This window comes from Odocoileus virginianus, chromosome 18 (assembly GCF_023699985.2).
Source record: "Odocoileus virginianus isolate 20LAN1187 ecotype Illinois chromosome 18, Ovbor_1.2, whole genome shotgun sequence".
Classification (NCBI taxonomy): Eukaryota; Metazoa; Chordata; class Mammalia; order Artiodactyla; family Cervidae; genus Odocoileus; species Odocoileus virginianus.
The window spans coordinates 22,117,611-22,138,616 of NC_069691.1; the positions used below are offsets into that span (position 1 = coordinate 22,117,611).

A 21,006-nucleotide genomic window follows, 5' to 3' on the forward strand; every position below is an offset into this window, starting at 1 on the left:
GCATGCCTTAAGGTGTCACATGGAAAAGTTAAGGCACACTGCAGATAGAGTCAGCCCTGGAGTACATGCCTTTATTACGGTTTGTGGGTGAGTGCTTTGGGGTTCCTGGACTAAGGCTAGACTCATTTCAAAAAACCTGGATTTTGGTAAGCCATATGGGCGTCCACTGAAGAGGCACATAGGGATGGGCATGGAGAGGCAAGGATGACTATGGATCACAAAGGCTGTTGGAGAAATTGTATCAGGAACTTGTAATTGCTTGTGACTCTGCAAATTTCTGTCTGGAGCATGCATTTGTGTGGGGATTAATGTCAGTTTATAAGGTACGTATAGGACTCTTGAGCAAACAAAATGAATGCTAAGTCAGCAGTACCATAGAAAAATTCAGCTTAAACTCTTCCACTCAAGTGTTGGCAAGGATGGACCTATTGGGGCACTCATACATTGTTGTTAGAAGTATAAAATAATCCAGCTGCTTTGAAAGAGAGTTTGGCTACTCCTTAAAAAGATAAACATAAAATTTCATATGATTCAGCGGTGCCACCCAGGTATATATGCAAGAGAAATGAAAATATACATCCTCAGGGAAAAAAGAACTTGTATATGATTATTACTAGCAACATTATTCGCAACAGCAAAAAGGTGGAAACAAACCAAATGTCCATAAAGTGATGAATGGTTAATCAAAATGTGGTACATCCATACAATGAAAATCTAATTGGGCAATAAAAAGAAATGAAGTACTGACACGTGCTATAAATATGGGTGATCCTTGAAAACATTATGCTAAATGAAAGAAGGTAGAAAAATCCACATTATATGATTCCATTTATATAAAATGTCTGGAATAGATAAATTTATAGAGACAGAATAATGGTAACAGGGCTGGGGAGCAGATAAGGGTGGCTTGGGTGTGACTGTTAGAATGGAATTTCTTTTATGGAAGATAAATATGTTCTAAAGTTAGGTTGTGGTGATATTTGTACAATGCTTTGAGTATACTAAAAACATTGAACTTTTAATGAAGTATGTCTCAATAGAGCTGTGAAAGCAATATAGAGTTTTTTTTGTTTCTTTGAAGGACAAGTTTGTCACCTCTGTTTTTTTTTTAAATTGAAGTATAGTTGATTTACAATGTTGTGCTAGTTTCTGGTGTACAGTAAAGTGATTCAAGTTATACATATTTATGTATATTGTTTTTTATATTCTTTTCCATTATGGCTTATTACAAGATATTGAATACCCCTGTGCTATTTGTTTATCCATTCTATATGTAATAGTTTGTATCTGCTAACTACAAACTCTCAATCCAACCTTCCCCCACTCCCCTACCCCTCTGGCAACCACAAGTCTGTTACCTATGTTTGTGAGTCCATTTCTATTTCATAGATAAGTTCATTTGTGTCATATTTTAGAGTCCACATGTAAGTGATATCATATGGTATTTGTCTTTCTCTTTCTTTATGACTTGGCTTAATAAGATAATCTCCAGGTGCATCCATATAGCTGCCAGTGGTATTATTTCATTCTCATTAATGTAATGTGCATTTCTTAAAAGAAGCAGTTGTTTCCATTGGTATTATTTCATTCTTTTTAATGTAATCTCCATTTTTAAAAAGAAGACACAATTGTTTTCACACCAAATTTAACATTTTCAGATTCTTCTATTGATGTTCCTAGAATTACGTTAAAATTTTTTTGTTAATGTTTTATTTCTGCATTCCTCTATTTTCTGTTATTGCTTCTATGTTCTGTGCATTGAAGAAGGCAGATTATGAATTTTAAACTTGTGTTTCTTATATTTTCTGCCTATGTTATTACTGTGGTTTTATCTGTATTTCCTTTTATCCTCACTTTGTATTTAACACTTAGTTGTGTTTTCTGCGTATGGGATAATACCTTTTGGTATACTGGAAATGGTTATATATACACAGTTTATCTATTTTAGAACTGTTTGGAGGCTGACTGAGTATTTTAACTGTCTCGTAGATTTTACTTTCCTTACTGGTATTGTAATGGCAGCAACAGAACCTATCGACATGGAATATCTCGAGGTGCTGAAGCTCCTCTTCTTGATGACTTTGTCATGTCTTACCTTTTTGCTCAGGTATGATTATATTATCTTCATTGCCCATGTGTTAAATTATAAATATCTTGCTGTATAGTATATTTCTTAATCAGGAAATAATCGCATATGGGAAAATTGATGCTGTGTATGCATAACAGGTGCAGAGAGGTAACAGAATTGAGTCTTTTATCACTAATTTTTAATCCCATAGCTTTTGGATGTATGTGCATGTGTGCCCAGTCATATCTGACTCTTTGCCACCCCGTGGACTGTAGCCTGTCAGGCTCCACTGTCAGTGGAGTTTCCTAAGCAGGAATACTGGAGGGGGCTGCCATTTCCTACTCCAGGGGATCTTCCTGGCCCAGGGATTGAACCGGCGTCTCGTGTCCTGCATTGGCAAGCAGATTCTTTACCACTGATGCCACCTAGGAAGCCCATGGCTTATGGATAATAGACTCTAATTTATAAAGATTCCTAGAATTGGCCCTTTTGAATTTTCTTTTTATTTTAGTGCTTTAAATCATTTTAAGAATTTCACAAAGTTTAGACTGAGTTTTACAGCATGATTCATGTAGACCTAAGTGGCTAGAATATAAGACAGTGAAATTTCTTTAGAGAGGTTTTTAAGAAATTCCTAAACAATTGCAGACTTCTATTAGTGGGTAGCGAAATGTAAAGAAAGTAACTGCATAGAAAGTGAACTATCAGTACAGTCGTATGTGTAGCCCCTCAAAGGAGGGGAGCTGGTTGTTGATATTTAGCCTGGAAACTGTGTTCCAGTTACTTGTTTTTTAATATTGTTTGATTTTTGTGGTATTTTGGAACATTTTAAAATGGCTTCTTGTTTATAACCTTGATTTAAACAGTAATTGAAATGTTTTGTCGTTAAATTACTTTTGAGTCTGTGTGCTACAAGAATGAGGAGTAGTTAGTAAAGAAAGAAATTAGTGCTTTTATGTAAAGATATGCTCTTGATATTCCCAAGGTATACAGTCAAGTTCTAAATCAGATTTGATAATATCATGGGAAGTAATCTCACAAATCCTCATAGCTTACATTTCTAAGATGTGTAGTAGATATAGTTCAGTTTATGAGCAACAGATTAAAGAATATTTCTTTTTGCTGTATAGAGCAACTGACATTTTTATGTGTGAAGAGATATAATATACTTAATAAAGTTTATTATTTTAACCATTTTTTAGTGATCAAAGCATTGGCATCAATTCAGGGAATTCATATTGTTGTGCAGCCTTTACCACCATCCATCTCCAGGACATTTTTCATCTTCCCAAATTGAAACTTTATACCCATTAAAAAGTAACTCTTCATTTCCCTCTCCTCCTGACCTCTGGCAGCCACCTTTCTACTCTGTCTTTATTCATTTGCTTATTCCAGGATAGCTCAGTTAAGTGGAACTATACAGCATTTAGTTTTTTGAGACAGGCTCATTTCTCTGATCGTAATGTCTTCAAGACTCATCTGTGTTGTGGAATGTGTCAGAATTTTCTTCCTTTTTAAAGTTGAGTGATATTCTGTTGTATATACCACATTTTGTTTACTCATGTCTCTTCTTCGATAGTTGCTTTGCTTCTACCTTTGGTACTTATGAGTAATACTGTAATGAACATGAGCGTACAGATATCTCTGAGACCTTACTTTTAATTCTTTTAGGTATATATCCAGAAGTGAGACTACTAGATCATATGGTAATTCTATTTTTAATGTTTTTAGGAACTACTATACTGTTGTCCATAGCAGCTGCACCATTTTACATTATTGCAGTGGCACACAGTTCCTCACCAACAGTTTTTGATAATGGCCATTCTGGTGGTATCGTGTTGTGATTTTGATTTGCATTTCTTTAATTAATTATTTAGAGCATTTTTTTATAGGCTTATTGGCCTCTTGTATGTTTTCTTTGGGGAAGTTTCTGTTCAAGTCCTTTGCTCATTTCTTTAATTAGATTATTTAGTTTTTTTTTTTTCTTTTGTTGTTGTCTGGTTCTGGCTACTAACCCTTTATCAGATAAATGATTTGCAGTTATTTTCTCCTGTTCCTTGAGGTGACTTTTCACTGTTGATTATGTCCTGTGATGCACAAACATTTTAAATTTTGATGTAGTGCAATTTATCTATTTTTTCCTTCTGTCATCTATACTTTTAGTGTCAAATGCAAGAAATCATTGCCAAATCCATCATTGTGAAGCTTTCCCTCTTTATTTTTTATAAATATTTTATGGTTTTAGCTCTTATATTTAGATCTTTGATCTCTTTTCATTTTTTTTTGATTGAATTATAGTTGATTTACAGTGTTGTGCTAATTTCTGCTATGCAGCAAAGTGATTCATACATCGCTCTTCCATAGCTTCCCAGATGGTGCTAGTGATAAAGATCCCACCTGCCTTACCACGTAGGAGACACAGAGATGCAGGTTTGACTCCTGGGTTGGGAAGATCCCCTGGAGGAGGGCACAGCAGCCCACTCCAGTGTTCTTGCCTGGAGAGTCCCATGGATGGGGGAACCTCTGGGCTACCCCATAGGGTCACAAAGAGTCGGACGCGACGGAAGAGACCTGGCACGCACACTTTTTATATTCTTTTCAGTTATAGATTTTCATAGGATATTGAATATAGTTCCCTGTGCTATACAGTCGGACCTTGTTACCTATCCATTCTCTAGTTTACACCTGCTAACCTGAAATTCCCAGTCTGTCCCCCCACCCCTTGGCAATCACACGTCTGTTCTGGATGCCCGTGAGTCTGTTTCTGTTTTTCATAGATAAGTTCATATTTTAGATTCCACATATAAGGGATATCACATGGTATTTGTCTTTCTCTTTCTGAATTACTTCCCTTCTGTGATAATCTCTAGATCTATTCATGTTGCTGCAAATGGCATTGTTTCATTCCTTTTTGTGGCTGAGTAGTATTCCATTGTATATATGTACCATATCTTCTTTATCCATTCATCTGTCAGGGGAGATTTAGGTTGTCTCTATGTCTTGACTCTTGTAAATAGGTTGCTGTGAACGTTGGGGTACATTTATTTTTCTGAATTACAGTTTTTTTCCAGATATATGCCCAGGGGTGAGATTGCTGAGTCATATGGCAACTCTATTTTTAGTTTTTTTGAGGAACCTCCATACTGTTTTCAGTAGTAGCTATACCAACTTACATTCCCTTCAACAGTGTAGGAGGGTTCCCTTTTCTCCATACTCTCTAGCCTTTGTTATTTGTAGCATCTGTTATTACTTTTTAACAATAGCCATTCTCACCAATGTGAAGTGAGATCTCAGTGTATTTTTGTTTTGTGTTGTTCCTCTGTCCATGGAGTTTTCCAGGTGAGAATACCGGAGTGGGTAGCCATTCCCTTCTCCAGGAAGTTTTCCCGACCAAGGGATCAAACCTGAGTCTCTTGCATTGGAGGCGGATTCTTTACCATCTGAGCCACCAGGGAAGCCCAGCAATTAATGATGTGGAGCGTCTTTTCATGTGCCTGTTGCCCATCTGTATGTCTTCTCTGGGAAATGTCTAGCTCTTCTGCCCATATTTCAGCTGGGTTATTTGTTGCTTTGTTACTGAATTGTGTGAGCCATGTATGTATTTCGGAAATTAAGCCTGTTGCATCATTTGCAGGTACTTTCTCCTGTTATATAGGTTTTCTTTTTGTTTTGTTTACAGTTTCCTTTACTATGTAAAAAGCTTGTAAGTTTGATTACGTCCCATTTATTTATTTTTACTTTTTTACTTCTGTTGCCTTGGCAGACTGACCATAGGTAGGATTTATGTCAGAATGTTTTGCTTATGTTTTCTTCTAGGAGTTTTATGGTGTCATGTCTTACATTGAAGTTGTTAAACCATTTTGGGTTTATTTTTGTGTATGGTGTGAGCATGTGTTCTAATATTGGTTTACATGTGGCTATTCAACTTTCCCAATACTACTTGGCTGAGGAGACTTTTTCCCAATGTATGTTGTTGTCTCCTTTGTTGAAGATCAGTTTCCCGTAGGTGTGTAGGTTTATTTCTGGGCTCTCCATTCTGTTCCATTGATTCGTATGTCCGTTTTTGTACCAGTACCATGCCATTTTTGTTAGTGTAGCTTTGTAGTAATGTCTGAAGTCTGGGAGGATTATGCCTCTTGCTTTGTTCTTTTTCCTTAGGATCACTTGCTTTGTTCTTTTTCCTTAGGATTACTTTGGTAATTCTGGGTCTTTTATGGTTTCATATAAATTTGAATATTATCTGGGAATTCCTTGGTAGTCCAGTGGTTAGAACTTGGTGCTTTCACTGCCAGGTCCTGGGATTAATCCCCAGTTGGGAAACTTAAGATCCTGAAAGTTGCATGGCACGCCCCAAAGAATTAGGATGATTCCTTTTAGTTTGTGAAAAATGTCATGGGTGATTTGAAAGGATTATGCTAAATAAATCTGTAGATTTCTTTGGGTAGTATGACCATTTTAACAACATTAATTCTTACAATCTAAGTACATAGGATATCTTTCTGTCTTTGAATAATCTTTAATTTTCTTTATTAATGTTTTATAGTTTTCAGCATATAATGCTTTTACCTCCTTGGTCAGATTTATTCCTAAGTATTTTATTTTTTTGAATAAAATAAAATTTTGTTTGAAAAGCAGTTTTGTTTTAACATTCTCTCTGATATATTATTGTTAGTGTAAAAATGCAACCAAATTCTGTATGTTAATCTTGTATCCTACTGCCTTGCTGAATTCTTTTATCAGTTCTAGTAGTTTTTGTGTGGAGTCTTCAGAGTTTTCTATATGTAGTGTCATGTCACCTGCATGTAAGGACAGTCTTATGTTTTGAGGTAATTTTTATATGGTGTAAGGTAAGTGTCCATCTTTATTGTTTTGCATGTGGATATCCAATTTTTTTAGCACCACTTGTTAAAAAGACTATTCTTTTTCTGTTGAATGGTCTTGGCACTCTTGTCAAAACCATTTGACTGTCAATCAATTTACATAGCTCCTTTGTTTCAGTGGTCATTAAGGAAAGAGAGAACAGGTTTCTGAGAATAGGGCACTCTGAAGTTATGACTTTCTGTTGTTTTTATAATCATATTATTTCATCTGTTGCGCATCCATAGTTTATTTGGTGGCATGCTAGGTGAGTCCCATTGACAGGGCAGGTTTTCCTAAACAATTCACTGAGCTACTTTACCCTGATATTAGTGTTATGACATCTCATACTTTTGATCTAGAAAAATGATGGGTGATTTCCAATTTTACCTTTCTAGAAGGGATTTTCTTATCTAGGATGGCAAGATAATTTCATAATAGAGTCCTAAATTGTGTCTGGACACTACTACATGCAATTTTCTATTACTTAGTGTTTCTACTTCTCTAAATCCATGCCCAGAAAATAAATAAGGTAATAGTTAACTTATTCTTAGATTGTATTGATATCAGGTTAGACTTTATGCATGTTTTAGACTAAATATGGCAAATTTTTTTACTATTAACTGTTTTTCTCCCCCCCCCCGGCTGAATGTAGATAAAACTTACTGGTTCAAATGTCAGCTGCCTAGATGAGAAACTACTTTTCTACAGTTTTAATTAAATGAGTCAATCCAATGAATCAGTTTTTATTGATGGTTAAGAAGGCTAGTTTAAAATTATATGCTTTGACATTTGGGACTCTTTCATTTGTAACTTTTTTCTAATGGTATTTGGTTGATTATGTTGTTAGCACTGCACTAATTTTTTCGTATGTTTATTGCCTTTTGGGCATGATTTCAACAGGATATTCTCATAAACAGAATTTATTATACTCTGGTCCCATATAGTATATGAAATGGAAGCAAGCTATTAAAAATAATCTTCCTAGCCTTTGATTATCTGTGGCTTTTTTTAAATTAAGAATAACTTACTTGCCTATTTTCAGAAGTGGAGTGAAATTAGTATTTGAAATTGAGCAAAAAGAAATATCCTTCTTTGAGTCAGTTTAGCCTTACCAATATTGAGGCCTTTGTTTTGGGTGGGGGTGTGTGTGTGTGTGCTCACTGGTTGTTTCATGGTTTGTGCCTTTTAAGTCATATATTTCTTTTCTTATACAAAAATATTTTCTAATTTGTTAATAGAAAGTTAGCTAACAAATATACTTTTAAGTGCATATTAATTTTTTAATAAAATTATTTTTTAAATTTATGTAAAACTTATTTCATGAGATGTTATCATATGGAAGAAGGGAGATATGTGTATAAAATATGGATGATCTTTTCTCTTAGTTTAAACCTTGGTTGGTATTTCAGCCATTATTACGGCTTTTACCTTTCTTATAAAGAAAATTGTTATTTTTAGAATATTGGTGCTTTTAACCTTTCTCCCATTACATATTTAGTCTGATTTTATCTGTATCCCTAAATTGTCTAGATAAAAATCTTAGAATTTCTGTTTTTCCATTTTCTTCATTCTTTTACATATAATTATAAAGTTAGTGGGTTTTTTCAGACTCTTTTAGTGTTTTTTCTTTTATACAGCAGAGCCTTACTCTCTCATATTTGAACCATTACTATAGCCTCTTCAAGAGTCTCCTTGAATACACTTCATTTTCTTTTCTTGTATCATTGCTACTTCTACCAGTGAAACAGGCATGATGCTTTAAGAAAAGATACTTTATGAAATGGATACATTTAAGAAAATGGTTCTCTATTGCTTCTGGGATCCACTTGTTGAAGAGTACCTGCAGTTTGAGCCCAACTTGATTTTCCAAGTCTTAATTCACTCTGTTCACTTTACATGAATTATCTGCTCCAACCAAACTACATTGCATCTCTGAACATGCCTTGTGCTTTCTTTTTGTACCATTTCTTCTATTTTTGCATCCTGTTTTGTGTTAATCAAAAATTTCTTCAGGAAATTCTCTAGTGATCCAGTGGTTAAGAGTCCACCTTGTGTGGTACAGGAGACATGGGTTCAACCCCTGGTCAGGAAACTAAGATCCCACATTCTCTGCAGCAGCTGAGCCACAGATCCTGTGTGACACAACAGAGACCCAGTGCAGCCAAATAAATAAATACATAAATAAATATTTTTTAAAAATTTCTTCATATTCAAAGAATATATTAAATTTCAATTTTTCTGTGAAACCTTTCCTAATTACTCCTACTGGATATAATCTCAACTTCTTTTAAGTTCCTAAATCATCTGTTGTGTGGTACTTACTATGCAGTGTCTGGCATTATAATTTTTTTTTTCACTTGTTTCACTTCCTGGCTACATTTTAGTCTCCTTGGAGGCTGAGGCTACATCTTATATTTCTTTGTAGTCAAAACAGTCCTTAGTACAATGCTTTGAGCATATTTGGAACTCAGTACATATTTAATTGATTAATACCTATTTTAATTTAGGTAATTTTGATGTTGAAGATACAGTTTGAAGATAGAATCAGTGAAATAGGCTGATAATTGGGAACCTAATTTAAATCACTTTCCATTTGCAAAAGAACTTATACTAAAACTTTATGGTAGAGTGTTTCAAAATCAAGGGAGGAGTTGACCTTGTTAAATGTATATGTTCTGAAAATTATGTTATAGATCAAAATACAGTAAAATACAATAATAGATTAAAATGTGATAGTGAAACTTCAGAAATATTTTCTTCTATATTTTGTTTTTACTTTAGTGGCGGCATGATTTTTTACATGGATGGATAAAAGTACCTGTGACTCATGAAACACAGGAAGAATGTCTTGGGATGGCAGTGTTAGATATGATGAGAATAGCCAAAGAAAAGAATCAAACCCCACTGGACATCTATAGCTCTATCAGGTAATTTTCTTATGCAAATCCATATATATAAGTATGACTAGTTATAGTTTTTGTATAACTTATTTGTTTTTTTCTGGTTTGCCTGTATTTATTTTTTGGTGTTTTTTTAAAATTACATGAGGAAAATTTTAAATTCCATAGTGCTTTAGGATTTTCAAAAGTTTCAAACAAATGATTTTGTATGTTATCATAACAATCCTTTTTCCCTTCTACCTATGTACAATTCCTCCTCCTTTCTCTCACCCCACCAGAAACCACTAGTTCATTCTCTATGTCTGTGAGTCTATTTCTTTTTTGTTATGTTTACTAGTTTGTTATATTTTTTAGATTCCACATATAAGTGATACTGGACACTACTTATCTTTCTCTGTCTGGCATACTTCATTTAACATAATTCACTGCTAGTCCATCCATTTTGCTGCAAATAGCAAAATTTCGTTCTTTTTTATGGCTGAGTTGTATTCCATTGTGTGTGTGTGTGTGTGTGTGTGTGTGTGTGTGTGTACCACATCTTGTTAATCCATTCATTTGTTAATGGACACTTAGGTTGCTTCTATACCTTGGCAATTGTAAACAGTACTGCTGTGAACATTGAGGTGCTTGTATCTTTTCAAATCAGTATTTTTGTTTCTTTTGCATTTATACCCAAGAGTAGAATTGCTGTGTCATATGTTAGTTTTAATTTTAATTTTTTGAGAAGCCTCCATACTATTTTTCACAATGGTGTACCAGTCTACATTCCTCCCTCACCAACATTTGATATTTGTATGATTTTTTTTTTCTAATAGCCATTCTGGTGGGTGCAAAGTGACATCTCATTGTCGTTTTAATTTGCATTTCCCTGATGATTAGCAATATTGAGCATCTTTTCATGTGCCTGATGGCCATCTGCATTTCCTCTTTGGGAAAATGTCTATTCAGTTCTTATGCCCAGTTCTTAATTGGGTTGTTTGGTTTTTTGATGTTGAGTTATATGAGTTGAGAACTGACTCATTGGAAAAGACCCTGATGCTGGGAAAGATTGAAGGCAAGAGGATGAAATGGTTGGATGGCATCACCAACTCGATGGACATGAGCTTGAGCAAGCTCCAGGAGTTGGTGATGGACAGGGAAGCCTGGCGTGCTGCAGTCCATGGGGTTGCAAAGAGTCAGACATGACTGAGTGAACTGAACTGAATCCTTATCGTTTATTTCATTTGCAAATATTTTATCCCATTCAGTAGGTTGTCTTTTCATTCTGTTGATGGTTTCCTTTGCTATGCAAAAACTTTTAAGTTTAATTAGATCCTGCTTATTTATTTTTCTTTTATTTTCTTCGCTTTAAGAGATGAATTCCCCCCAAAATATACTGTTATGATTTGTGTCAGGGTGTGTTCTGCCCATGTTTTCCTTGAGGAATTTTATAGTATCCAGTCTTACATTTAGACTTTTAAATTCAAAATCCATTTTGAGTTTATTTTTGTACACTTGACATAAAATTATAAGATATTTAAAGTGTACATCTACCTATATATTGTAAAACAGTTCATATCTATCACCTCACATAAGTATTTATTGTGAGAACATACATTCTACTCCTTTAACAAGTTTCTGTTATATAATACCATGTTATCAGTTATAATCAGATCTTTAGGCCTTATTTGTCTTATAACACATCCAGCAGATTCTTATACATGTGATCCACAGACTCCAAATTATTCTTCTGCATCTTGAATTCTGACAGTCATTTTGAAATGCTACTCCTATAGCCAGCTTTAATGGCAGTAAAACTTCTACTCCTTTTGAAGCTATATATGACTACTGTAAGGATACTTTTTTTTTTGAAGTTTGAAGACTAAACATTTGTTTTACATATTATATATAACTACCAGATTATAAGTTTGAGGATGTCATGAATCTGGTTAAAATTCTCTTTATTCCTAGAAGTCAGTAACTGGCTTTTGTCCCTTTTTTTCTGACTGCCCTCATGTTAAATACCCAGTTTGCAGGCTATCAGTTTCTATGTTTCCCTCTTTGGTTTTAGGTATTCTTGTTTTTTTTTCCAAATGTCTATTAGTCCTTAACCTAAGGGTGTAGACCATACAGAATGATTTCAGGAACTCACTGAGGTATGGTATCTTAAAGATTCCAACATCTGAAGAAAAAATAAAAATTTTTCTATTTTCCAGTAAGGCCTTCATCTTTATTAAAATCCAGACAAACACCTCTTAGTGTAATAACTTACTCATTCATTTGTTTGTTCACTCATTCGTTTAACAACTATTTGTTGAATACCTGCTGTAGCAAGACCATAGTAGAACAAGGTGAGTGTCTTAGATGTTGTCAGTAGAAACTGAAGGAATTGAAAGGGACATAGTTGAAAAACAGAGAAGCTTTGAGCCATTGAAAATGAATTTTTAAATATGAAGCCAACTCTTAACCAGGCTTAAGCTCTGGTGGAACACTTCTGCTATGGAGACATGATATTGTCCAAAGTCTTGGCACAGTATAGATTGTGGTTTCTTTGAGGTCAGGAATCACATCATCTATTTATTCTTTTTCCTGCCTATTTAATCTAGTGTCCTAAAAAAAGTGAATGTGTAGTAATTATATTTCTTTATCTTTACCAGAATATAAATGCATCTGCAAAATTCTGCTTCATTTTTCATTTACTTTTAAAATTGTATAGATACTAAACATTCATTAAAAGATTCCATAATATTTTAAAACAGCTTTATTGAGATATAATTCACATAACATAAAGTTTACTTGTTTTAATTGTACAATTCAGTATTAATTATTGAGTTATAAAGGTTCTTTATATATCATGAATACAAGTCTCCTGATGTAGGTTCTCATATATATGATTTGCAAATATTTTTTTTATTCTGTGGATTTTTTTCACTTTCTTGAAAGCATTATTTGCAGCACAAGAATTTAAATTTTGAAGTAACCTAATTTATCTATTTTTTCATTTGTCTTTGGTACCATGACCTTTTAATATTAGGTAAATAATTATCACTGTTTAGCCTTCTTAATGTAATTTAATTCACTTATGTTTTCCAAATTTTCACTTATTGCTTATTTCTGAAAAATAATCAAGGAACTCTACTTTTTGTTAAAGTTTTCGGGATTGATGGAAGAACAGGTGAATAATTTGTTTTTTACCGAATGAAATAAGCTGCTTTGTTCCTAGAAATATCCAGTAGAGAATGCTTCTCTGCCTAGTATAATACATAAAATAATACATATTCTTTCCTAGACTTAAAAAAATACATGTAAAATATATCTCTGTGTGTCTGTACCTGTGTATTAGGTGCATCTGTGTCTGTGAGAACAAGCCTTTGTGTCTACATGTGTACCCATATCTATGTGTTTGTGCATCTCCTTGTGCATGTGTATGTATTAGATACTTAGCCTTTGTTATGTCAGATCCTAATTGGGCATTGTGGTTTTGGTGTTGGAATACAGAAAGTAAAGGAAATGGATAAGATTTTTCTGTTTCATTCTTCATCTGCTCCTTGAAATCCTAGGTCTGCAAAAGGAAGAGACCTAGAGAAAGGAAAGTGTTTCAAGGAGACCCTGCTGAATTTGCGAACACTAGCCCAGGGCCAAGGCCACTTACATAGCAACAGAGGTATAATACCTCATATCACTAGACTCCTACACAGCTAAGCAGATACTAGAGTTTACAGTGGTCTGTTCCAATTGTAATAATAAGATGAAGATTTCATGTTATGGTACAAAAATAGTATGTAAGACAAAACTTAACTTCAAAAGCTTTTAGAGCCTGAATTTTAGGCTACCTTAAAGGTTTAGGGCTTCTCTGGTGACTAAGATGGTGAAGAGTATGTCTGTAGTGCAGGAGACCCGGGCTCAGTCCAGGTCATGAGGAAGATCCCCTGGACAAGGGGATGGCTTCCCACTCCAATATTCCTGCCTGGAGAATTCCATGGACAGAGGAGCCTCGTGGGCTACAGTCCACGGGGTCGCAAAGAGTTGGACGTGACTGAGCGACTAACACTTAAAGTTTCAGTATAACGAAAGCGTCAAGAAGAATGTTTTCATGCTTCAGGAGTTAATAACTTTGTGACTTTTGAAACATTTTTAGAGTTTCTAACAAAATCTAGCTAGTTCCCATCGCAGATGACACCAAAGTAGATTCATCATATTAAGAAACCATACATTCTTGTAGTATAGCAAAGAATTACGTCTGTCCTTTATTCCAGGAATCAAAGTGGAAAAACTTTCTGAATTTTGTTATCTTAAACTCCTCTTTTGATTTCCAGATAAGCTTTCAAAGCCTTTTAAAATCAAGTAGCACTGGTGTCTATGTAAATTATAATCCAGGTTTAGTAGGGCTCTTGGTTTAGCTAAAGTTTTTGACAGAAGAAGGTAAAGTAGGAAGTATTTGTATTCTGATTGTATTTTTAAACCTTTCAGGTTTTTTCTAAACTTACTGAGGCTCTCCTATATTCTATCCAGACTTTTATTAAATTTTACATATTTTGCTCAGTTGCTCAGTCATGTCCAACTCTTTGCGACCCCATGAACTGCAGCATGCCAGTCTTCCCTGTCCTTCACCATCTCCTAGAGCTTGCTCAAATTCATGTTCACTGAATCAGTGACTCCATCCAACCTTCTCATCCTCTGTTGTCCCCTTCTCCTCCTGCCTTCAATCTTCCCCAGCATCAGGGTCTTTCTAGTGAGTCGGCTCTTCACATCAGGTGGTCAGAGTATTGGAGCTCCAGCCTCAGCGTCAGTCCCTCCAGTAAATGTCCAGTACTGATTTCCTTTAAGACTGACTGGTTTGATCTCCTTGCAGTCCAGGGGATTCCCAGGAGTCCTTTCCAACACCATAATTCAAAAGCACCGGCTGTTCAGCACTCAGCCTTCCTTACGGTCCAGCTCTCAGTCCATGCATGACTATGAGAAAAACTGACTATACGGACCTTTGTCAGCCAAGTAATGTCTCTGCTTTTTAACACACTATATAGGTTTGTCATAGCTTTTTTTTCAAGGAGCAGGCATCTTTTAATTTCATGGCTGCAGTCACCATCTGCAGTGATTTTGGAGCCCAAGAAAATAAAGTCTGTCAGTGTTTTCCATTGATTTCACATATATTTGCCATGAAGTGATGGGACCGGATGCCATGATCTTAGTTTTTTGAATGTTGAGTTTTCAGCCAGCTTTTTCACTCTCCTCTTTCGCTTTCATCAAGAGTCTTTTACAAATATATAATTGCCCTGAAAAGGAAAGGAATGTGACTTTTGAGGTCTGAAAAATGAGTATAATTTAATGGGTGGAGAGAGGTAAGTGATGGAGAGTAGAGGCTCATGGAAGAGGCTTTGCAGCAGAAAGAAACATGGGAAGAATGAAGAGTCAGTATTATTAGAGCTGAAAGAGTTAGTAGGTAATGAGGCAGGGGCTGGACCATATAGAACCTAGAGGCATGTTGATAAGGTTAAGAACGCTAGGAAACTATGTAAAGAGTATTGCGTTTGTGCTCATTTGCTAAGTTGTGTCCAACTCTTTGCAAATTTGTGGATTGCAACCCACCAGGCTCCAAGAATATTGGAGTGGGTTGCCCTTTCCTTCTCCAGGTTATCTCGCCAACCCAGGGTTCAAACCCATATCTCCTACATTGGCAGCTGGATTCTTTACCACTGAGCCACCAGCAAAGCCCTGTGTAAGGGTATTAAAGCACGGGTAAAAAGATTTGTGTGTTTAGAAGATTCCTATGACAACAGTGTAGAAAACTAGAGGGCTGAAAGAGAAAATGGAAGTGTGGGTCCCCTAGAGAGTAAGATCATTGCAGTAGTTCCTTTAGGAATTGCAGTTGAATGAGTTAATAATAAGAAAAATGGGCAAATTAGAGAAATATTTAGAAGGGAAAATCAAGGGAAGATGGTGACAGATTGAATAATGAGGGTTGGTGGGGAAGTTGTGTAAAGAATGATTCATGAGTTTCTGGGGCTTGTGGGAATAGAGGATCTTTGGTGCAGTGTACTCAGATAGGGAATGCTTTAGGAGAATCTTTTAGGGGAGGACCTTATGGGGACTTATGAATTTGGTTTGCTACATTGTTTGAGGCACTTTTGAGACAGCCACATTATATGGGTAAATTGACTTGACTATGGAGGATAATGTCTCAAGCTTAGAGGTCTGGGCTAAAGATGGAGATATCAGAGTCGTTTGTATATAGACTATCTAGAGTAAAAGAAAGTATAGATGATAAAAGAAGAGGACCCGTAGTTAAGTCTTGAAGAATTCTAACAATTATCACCAGCTAAAGGGGATTGAGGAGAAGGAAATGGCAACCCACTCCAGTATTCTTGCCTAGAGAATCCTGTGGACAGAGGAGCCTGGTGGGCTGCTGTCTGTAGGATCACACAGAGTCAGACAGGACTGAAGTGACTTAGCCCGGCAAAGGGGATTGAGCCTGTAGAGAAGACTGGCAAAGTAGCCAAAGGAATGGGATGGAAAATCAAGAAAGCTAAGGGAAGAAAGTATCAAGGAGAGAGTGGTTAACACTGTTGGATGCTTCTGGAAAATGACAAGTAAAATGAACAAGGAATTTGGTTTTAGCTACATTCCTTGATCTTAGCAGGAGTGGTTTCTAGAGAATGATGGAACAGAAGCCAAATTGGAGTGAGTTAAGGAGTAAATGGAAGGTGAGGAAATGAAATTGGCTATATGAACTCTTTAAAAAGAAGCCAGATAGTCTGTGGCTGGAGAGAGATGAGGGATAAGGAGATTTTATATTTAAGATGGGAAGAACATTAATGTTTTAAAACTTGTGGATAGAAGATAAGTAATAAATAGGGTAAAATTCCCCAGAGGGTAGAGGTAAGTACACATCAAAGAAATAACTTTAACAGATTTATACCTTATTTATTGTAATAGGTGGGAAGGAAGAAAGAATGAGTGCACATGTATAAGGTTTACTAGCAAGATACTGATGGAGAAGGAAATGGGAACCCACTCCAGTGTTCTTGCCTGGAGAATCCCAGGGACGGTGGAGCCTGGTGGGCTGCCGTCTCTGGGGTCGCACAGAGTCGGACACGACTGAAGCGACTTAGCAGCAGCAGCAGCAGCAAGATATTGAGGGAATTCTGCTTAGAGAAGCTTTTTTTCCCCTGAGAAAAAGATGAAGTCATTTTTGATAATAGAGAGAAATGTAGCTGAGGTGTAAGAATAAAAGTAGGAACTTTAAGAATATAGGAGTTTTGACATAGTTGTGGGACTTGGGGAAATTAGTTGAACAGAGAAATGTCATAAAAGTGATAGTAGTGATAAAAGCCTATTTGAAATTTGTGATTATGAATTTATAATTCAACCCGTCTACCTTGTCAAATGACTTTTCCCAGCAGCTTTGGCTACTTGAAGACAAGACTGATAGCTCCATAAGGGGATTAGGGTAGAGCAGGGAAGGAAGGAAAGCAGTGGTGTGCTGGTAAATGTTTAACAACAGTTCTTAAACAGAGAAAAAAATATCTGATTTGTTTGTAACTTTTGCTGATATGCATGGTTTAAATACCAAGTATCTGTGGCCAATTTCAAAGTAGCAATCTGAGATCACCCAATGCAGAGTTGAAAAGAGATGAGTAGCAAACCCTTTCCATAACTGAGATATAACCTCAAAAGTACATATAGTAGTAAAAAACATAAAAATAAATAAATAAATAATGTAAAATAATTAGAAAGTGATGCCTTTTGAGTATTCATTCTCTATGTTTAAATATAATTTATTTGTAATTTTATTTAATTTAAATTTTAATGATGGCTCTATAACAGTACAAAATAATCATTAAACTATAATAATCTCTCAGCATTAGGCAGTTCCAGCATTCAGGTACGTGTAGTACAACGTGATAAGTGATTAATTATGGAGCAGTATACAGAATGCTGTCAGACAAAGGGAATAGCATCTAACATGGTTATAGAGATCCAGTTGTACCTTCAGAAATAAAATAGTCTTCTTTTTTCAGACACTTGAGCAGAAGGGAAATAAGTTATCTACCTTCCTTAGGATATTTTACATAGAGATGGAAGTACAAAAGATTCAGAACATTTCCAACTAGAATTGTTTTTATTACAAAGGAGTTATTGAAGCTGACCTGAGAATAATGCACACAAAAAAAGTATGTTTGCCTAGTGAATATCAGTAATATCTAACAAAATATAACAATTTCCAGAATTCAGATAAATTTTAGAGTATTAGCATTATAGGAAAGATATGCCAAAATGGCGTACATAAGAAAAATTTTTAGAGATTCCAATATTAACTAGACTACGTCTTCATTTCTTTAGGGGGAAATTAACTTCTCCTTCTCTAAGATTTTATGACAGTTCAGAATTTGTAAAGGCATTCACATCACCAAATAAAACCTTAAGGTTTTATACTATATGGATGGTGACTGTGTTTCCTTTTTCACTTGACTATTGTGCTATTTACTTATTATGGAGAAGAGTGGTATCTTCTAATTTTATTTTGTTCCAACTTGTTTTGCTCTTGTGTGTACTCTTTATTATCTCTAGCTACAAGACATTTTTGCCAAAATGTGTTCGAGCAAAGATCCAAGAGTATCATATTTTGACAAGGAAGAGAATAAGGTACAGATTTCGCAGATTTATTGAGCAATTCAGCCATTGCAAAGCCACTGCCAGAAACTTGAAACTTAAGTATCTTATAAATCTGGAAACTCTTCAGTCTGCCTTCTACACAGAGCAGTTTGAAGTAAAAGAACCTGGAAGAGGTCCTTCAGGTGAGGAGATTTTTGCAACCATTATAATAACTGGAAACGGTGGAATTCAGTGGTCAAGAGGGAAACATAAAGAAAGTGAGACACTGACAGAACAGGTAATCCTCAATGATATGTTCTTGTTCTTTGTTAATTTAAGTAGAATGGTAATAGAAACAAAGTACTTTTAGTCATTTGGAACATGGTCTTGCAGTACTCTCCTTCCATTGATATAAATGGAAGTTTTTAATAATGTGACACAAGCAAGATCATAGCTATGGTTCTTTTCTCATTGTTCTTAAATGGCGTTTTGTTTGTTTTTTATGTATGACAAAATAATTAGTAATGGTGTTCTTTTTTAATTCTTGTTTTTTAAAATTATGAAAGTATGATAACACATTTACAGGAGATTTGGAAAATACAGATGGTGTTCTTATAGGTTCAAAAGAGGCTTAAATTCTAAAAGTGATTTTTAAGGTTGTTTTGCTTCTTTGTTTTTTCTTTTACTGTTACTGATAACTGGAAGCACAATTATGAAATTCAGTTAGAAAAAGATTAGTTTTTATTGATTTTATGATGTTGCATATCAAGTTGCATCAAACTTGTTCTTTAAGTTTGCATTACAAGTTTTAAGTTTGTTCATATCTATATTGTTCTTAGGATGTTATCAGATATTTATTTTTTTATTTTCATTATTTGGTAAACTGAATTTTCTGGTAATAGTTTCTATTAATGTTGATTGGGTTGAAGGGTACTATAGCACACTTTAGATTCCTGGCACCCTTTAATCCTCTCATTTTTAAGTGGAAGCCAAGATACAGTGTAGTCTTAGGGTTACATTACTAGGAGAGAGAATCTCATTTAATGCTTATCTATTGCTATCAATGCTTTTAAAAAGAATTTGGAATGAAATCTCCTTTATAAGTCTTGTTTTAAAATGGCTCCATAAATTCAACCTGTTTTTAATATCAACTGCTCTTAATTACAGGATTTACAGTTGTATTGTGATTTTCCTGATATTATTGATATCAGTATTAAACAAGCAAATCAAGAAGGCTCAAATGAAAGCAGAATTGTAACTATTCATAAACAAGATGGTAAAAGTCTAGTAAGTTTGTTTTTCATTATATAATGCTTATGCTTTATGGTTGTCAGAAATAAGTGTTTCAGAATCTTAATACCTAAGATGTTCTCTCGTAGGGATTTTGATTATAGTTTTAAATAGAGCTGTAACATCAATTTAACAAGCTTTTTGATTACATATAGTGTTTTGTATCACTACCAACATCATCTCCCCAAAGAATGTCTTGTACATTAATGTATTTTTCAGTCATTTTCATAATTAGCAAAGCACCAGTTACTTCCTGCTCTCTCTTCTCCCACCCCCAGTTTTGCTTGTTCCCTGTTGTATGCTCGTTCCTGTCTATACAGTCTACCCTCTGTATCTGTGAGTTCCATATCCACAGATTCAACTAGCTGCAGATTGAAAATATTCAGAGAAAAAATTCCAGAAAGTTCTAAAAAGCAAACTTGAATTTACCATGTGCGGGCAACTCTTTGCATAGCATTTATATTGTATTTATAACTATTTGCATCTCATTTACATTATATTAGGTATTATAAGTAATCTAGAGATGATTTAAAGGATATGGGAGGATATACATACTTTAAATGCAGATACTGCATCATTTAATATAAGGGACTTGTGGATTCATGGATTTTGGTGTCTGTGGAGGGGAGACAGATCCTTGAGCCAATACCATACAGATACAGAGGAATGGAGAGACAACTGTATAATCTTTTTTACCAGTAGAGGTGTGTGTAATTCTATCATATTGCCTATTTATATAACAGAATGTGAACCAATCCCAAGTAATCCCTATCTGAACTGTGAGGCATGTTTTATTATGAAAGATTAACCTTTTTCTGTTTTAAAATAGCTTCAAAAAAATAAAAATAAAAAAAAAATAAAATAGCTTCAGAGGGAGTTCCCTGGTTGTCCAAAGGATTGGACGGTGTGCTTCCACTACAGGGCCATGGGTTTGATCTCTGGCCTGGAACTAAGAGGCCACATGCTGCCCAGCGTGGGCAAATAATAATAATAATAATAATAAGATAAAACAGCTTCAGACATCCTACTTATTTTAATTAAAATCAAGAAATGAATTCCTTTGTACTGTGCTCTTAAACTGCTTATTTTTCTGGCTTTGTTTTCTTTTTAACTCAGGTATTTCTTGTACTTTTGGCTTAAATGTCATATTTTGTAATTTAAATATCTCTCTGTCTTACCTTTCTGGCCATTTCAGGGTTATATGACCAAAATTATAAAACTTGTAACTCACTTTGATCAGCATGTTTTACTGTTCTTAGGTATTAATCCTTTGTTGCACAGGTTTGCAGTTCTTCATGTCTTTTAAGATTGTTTATG

The 21,006-nt window shown here is 34.9% G+C and overlaps 1 protein-coding gene across 3 annotated transcripts in view; it reads left to right on the forward strand.

The window, feature by feature from the left end:
• JAK2 (Janus kinase 2) overlaps window positions 1–21,006 on the forward strand; it is a 90,191-nt gene that overhangs the window by 34,697 nt on the left and 34,488 nt on the right. For all 3 annotated transcript variants that reach the window (XM_070480430.1, XM_070480429.1, XM_070480431.1), the window contains exons 4-7: window positions 1,990–2,107; window positions 9,710–9,855; window positions 18,376–18,697; window positions 19,567–19,686. In XM_070480430.1, the coding sequence (XP_070336531.1) occupies window positions 1,990–2,107; window positions 9,710–9,855; window positions 18,376–18,697; window positions 19,567–19,686 (706 nt within the window). The remainder of the gene's footprint in view (window positions 1–1,989; window positions 2,108–9,709; window positions 9,856–18,375; window positions 18,698–19,566; window positions 19,687–21,006) is intronic.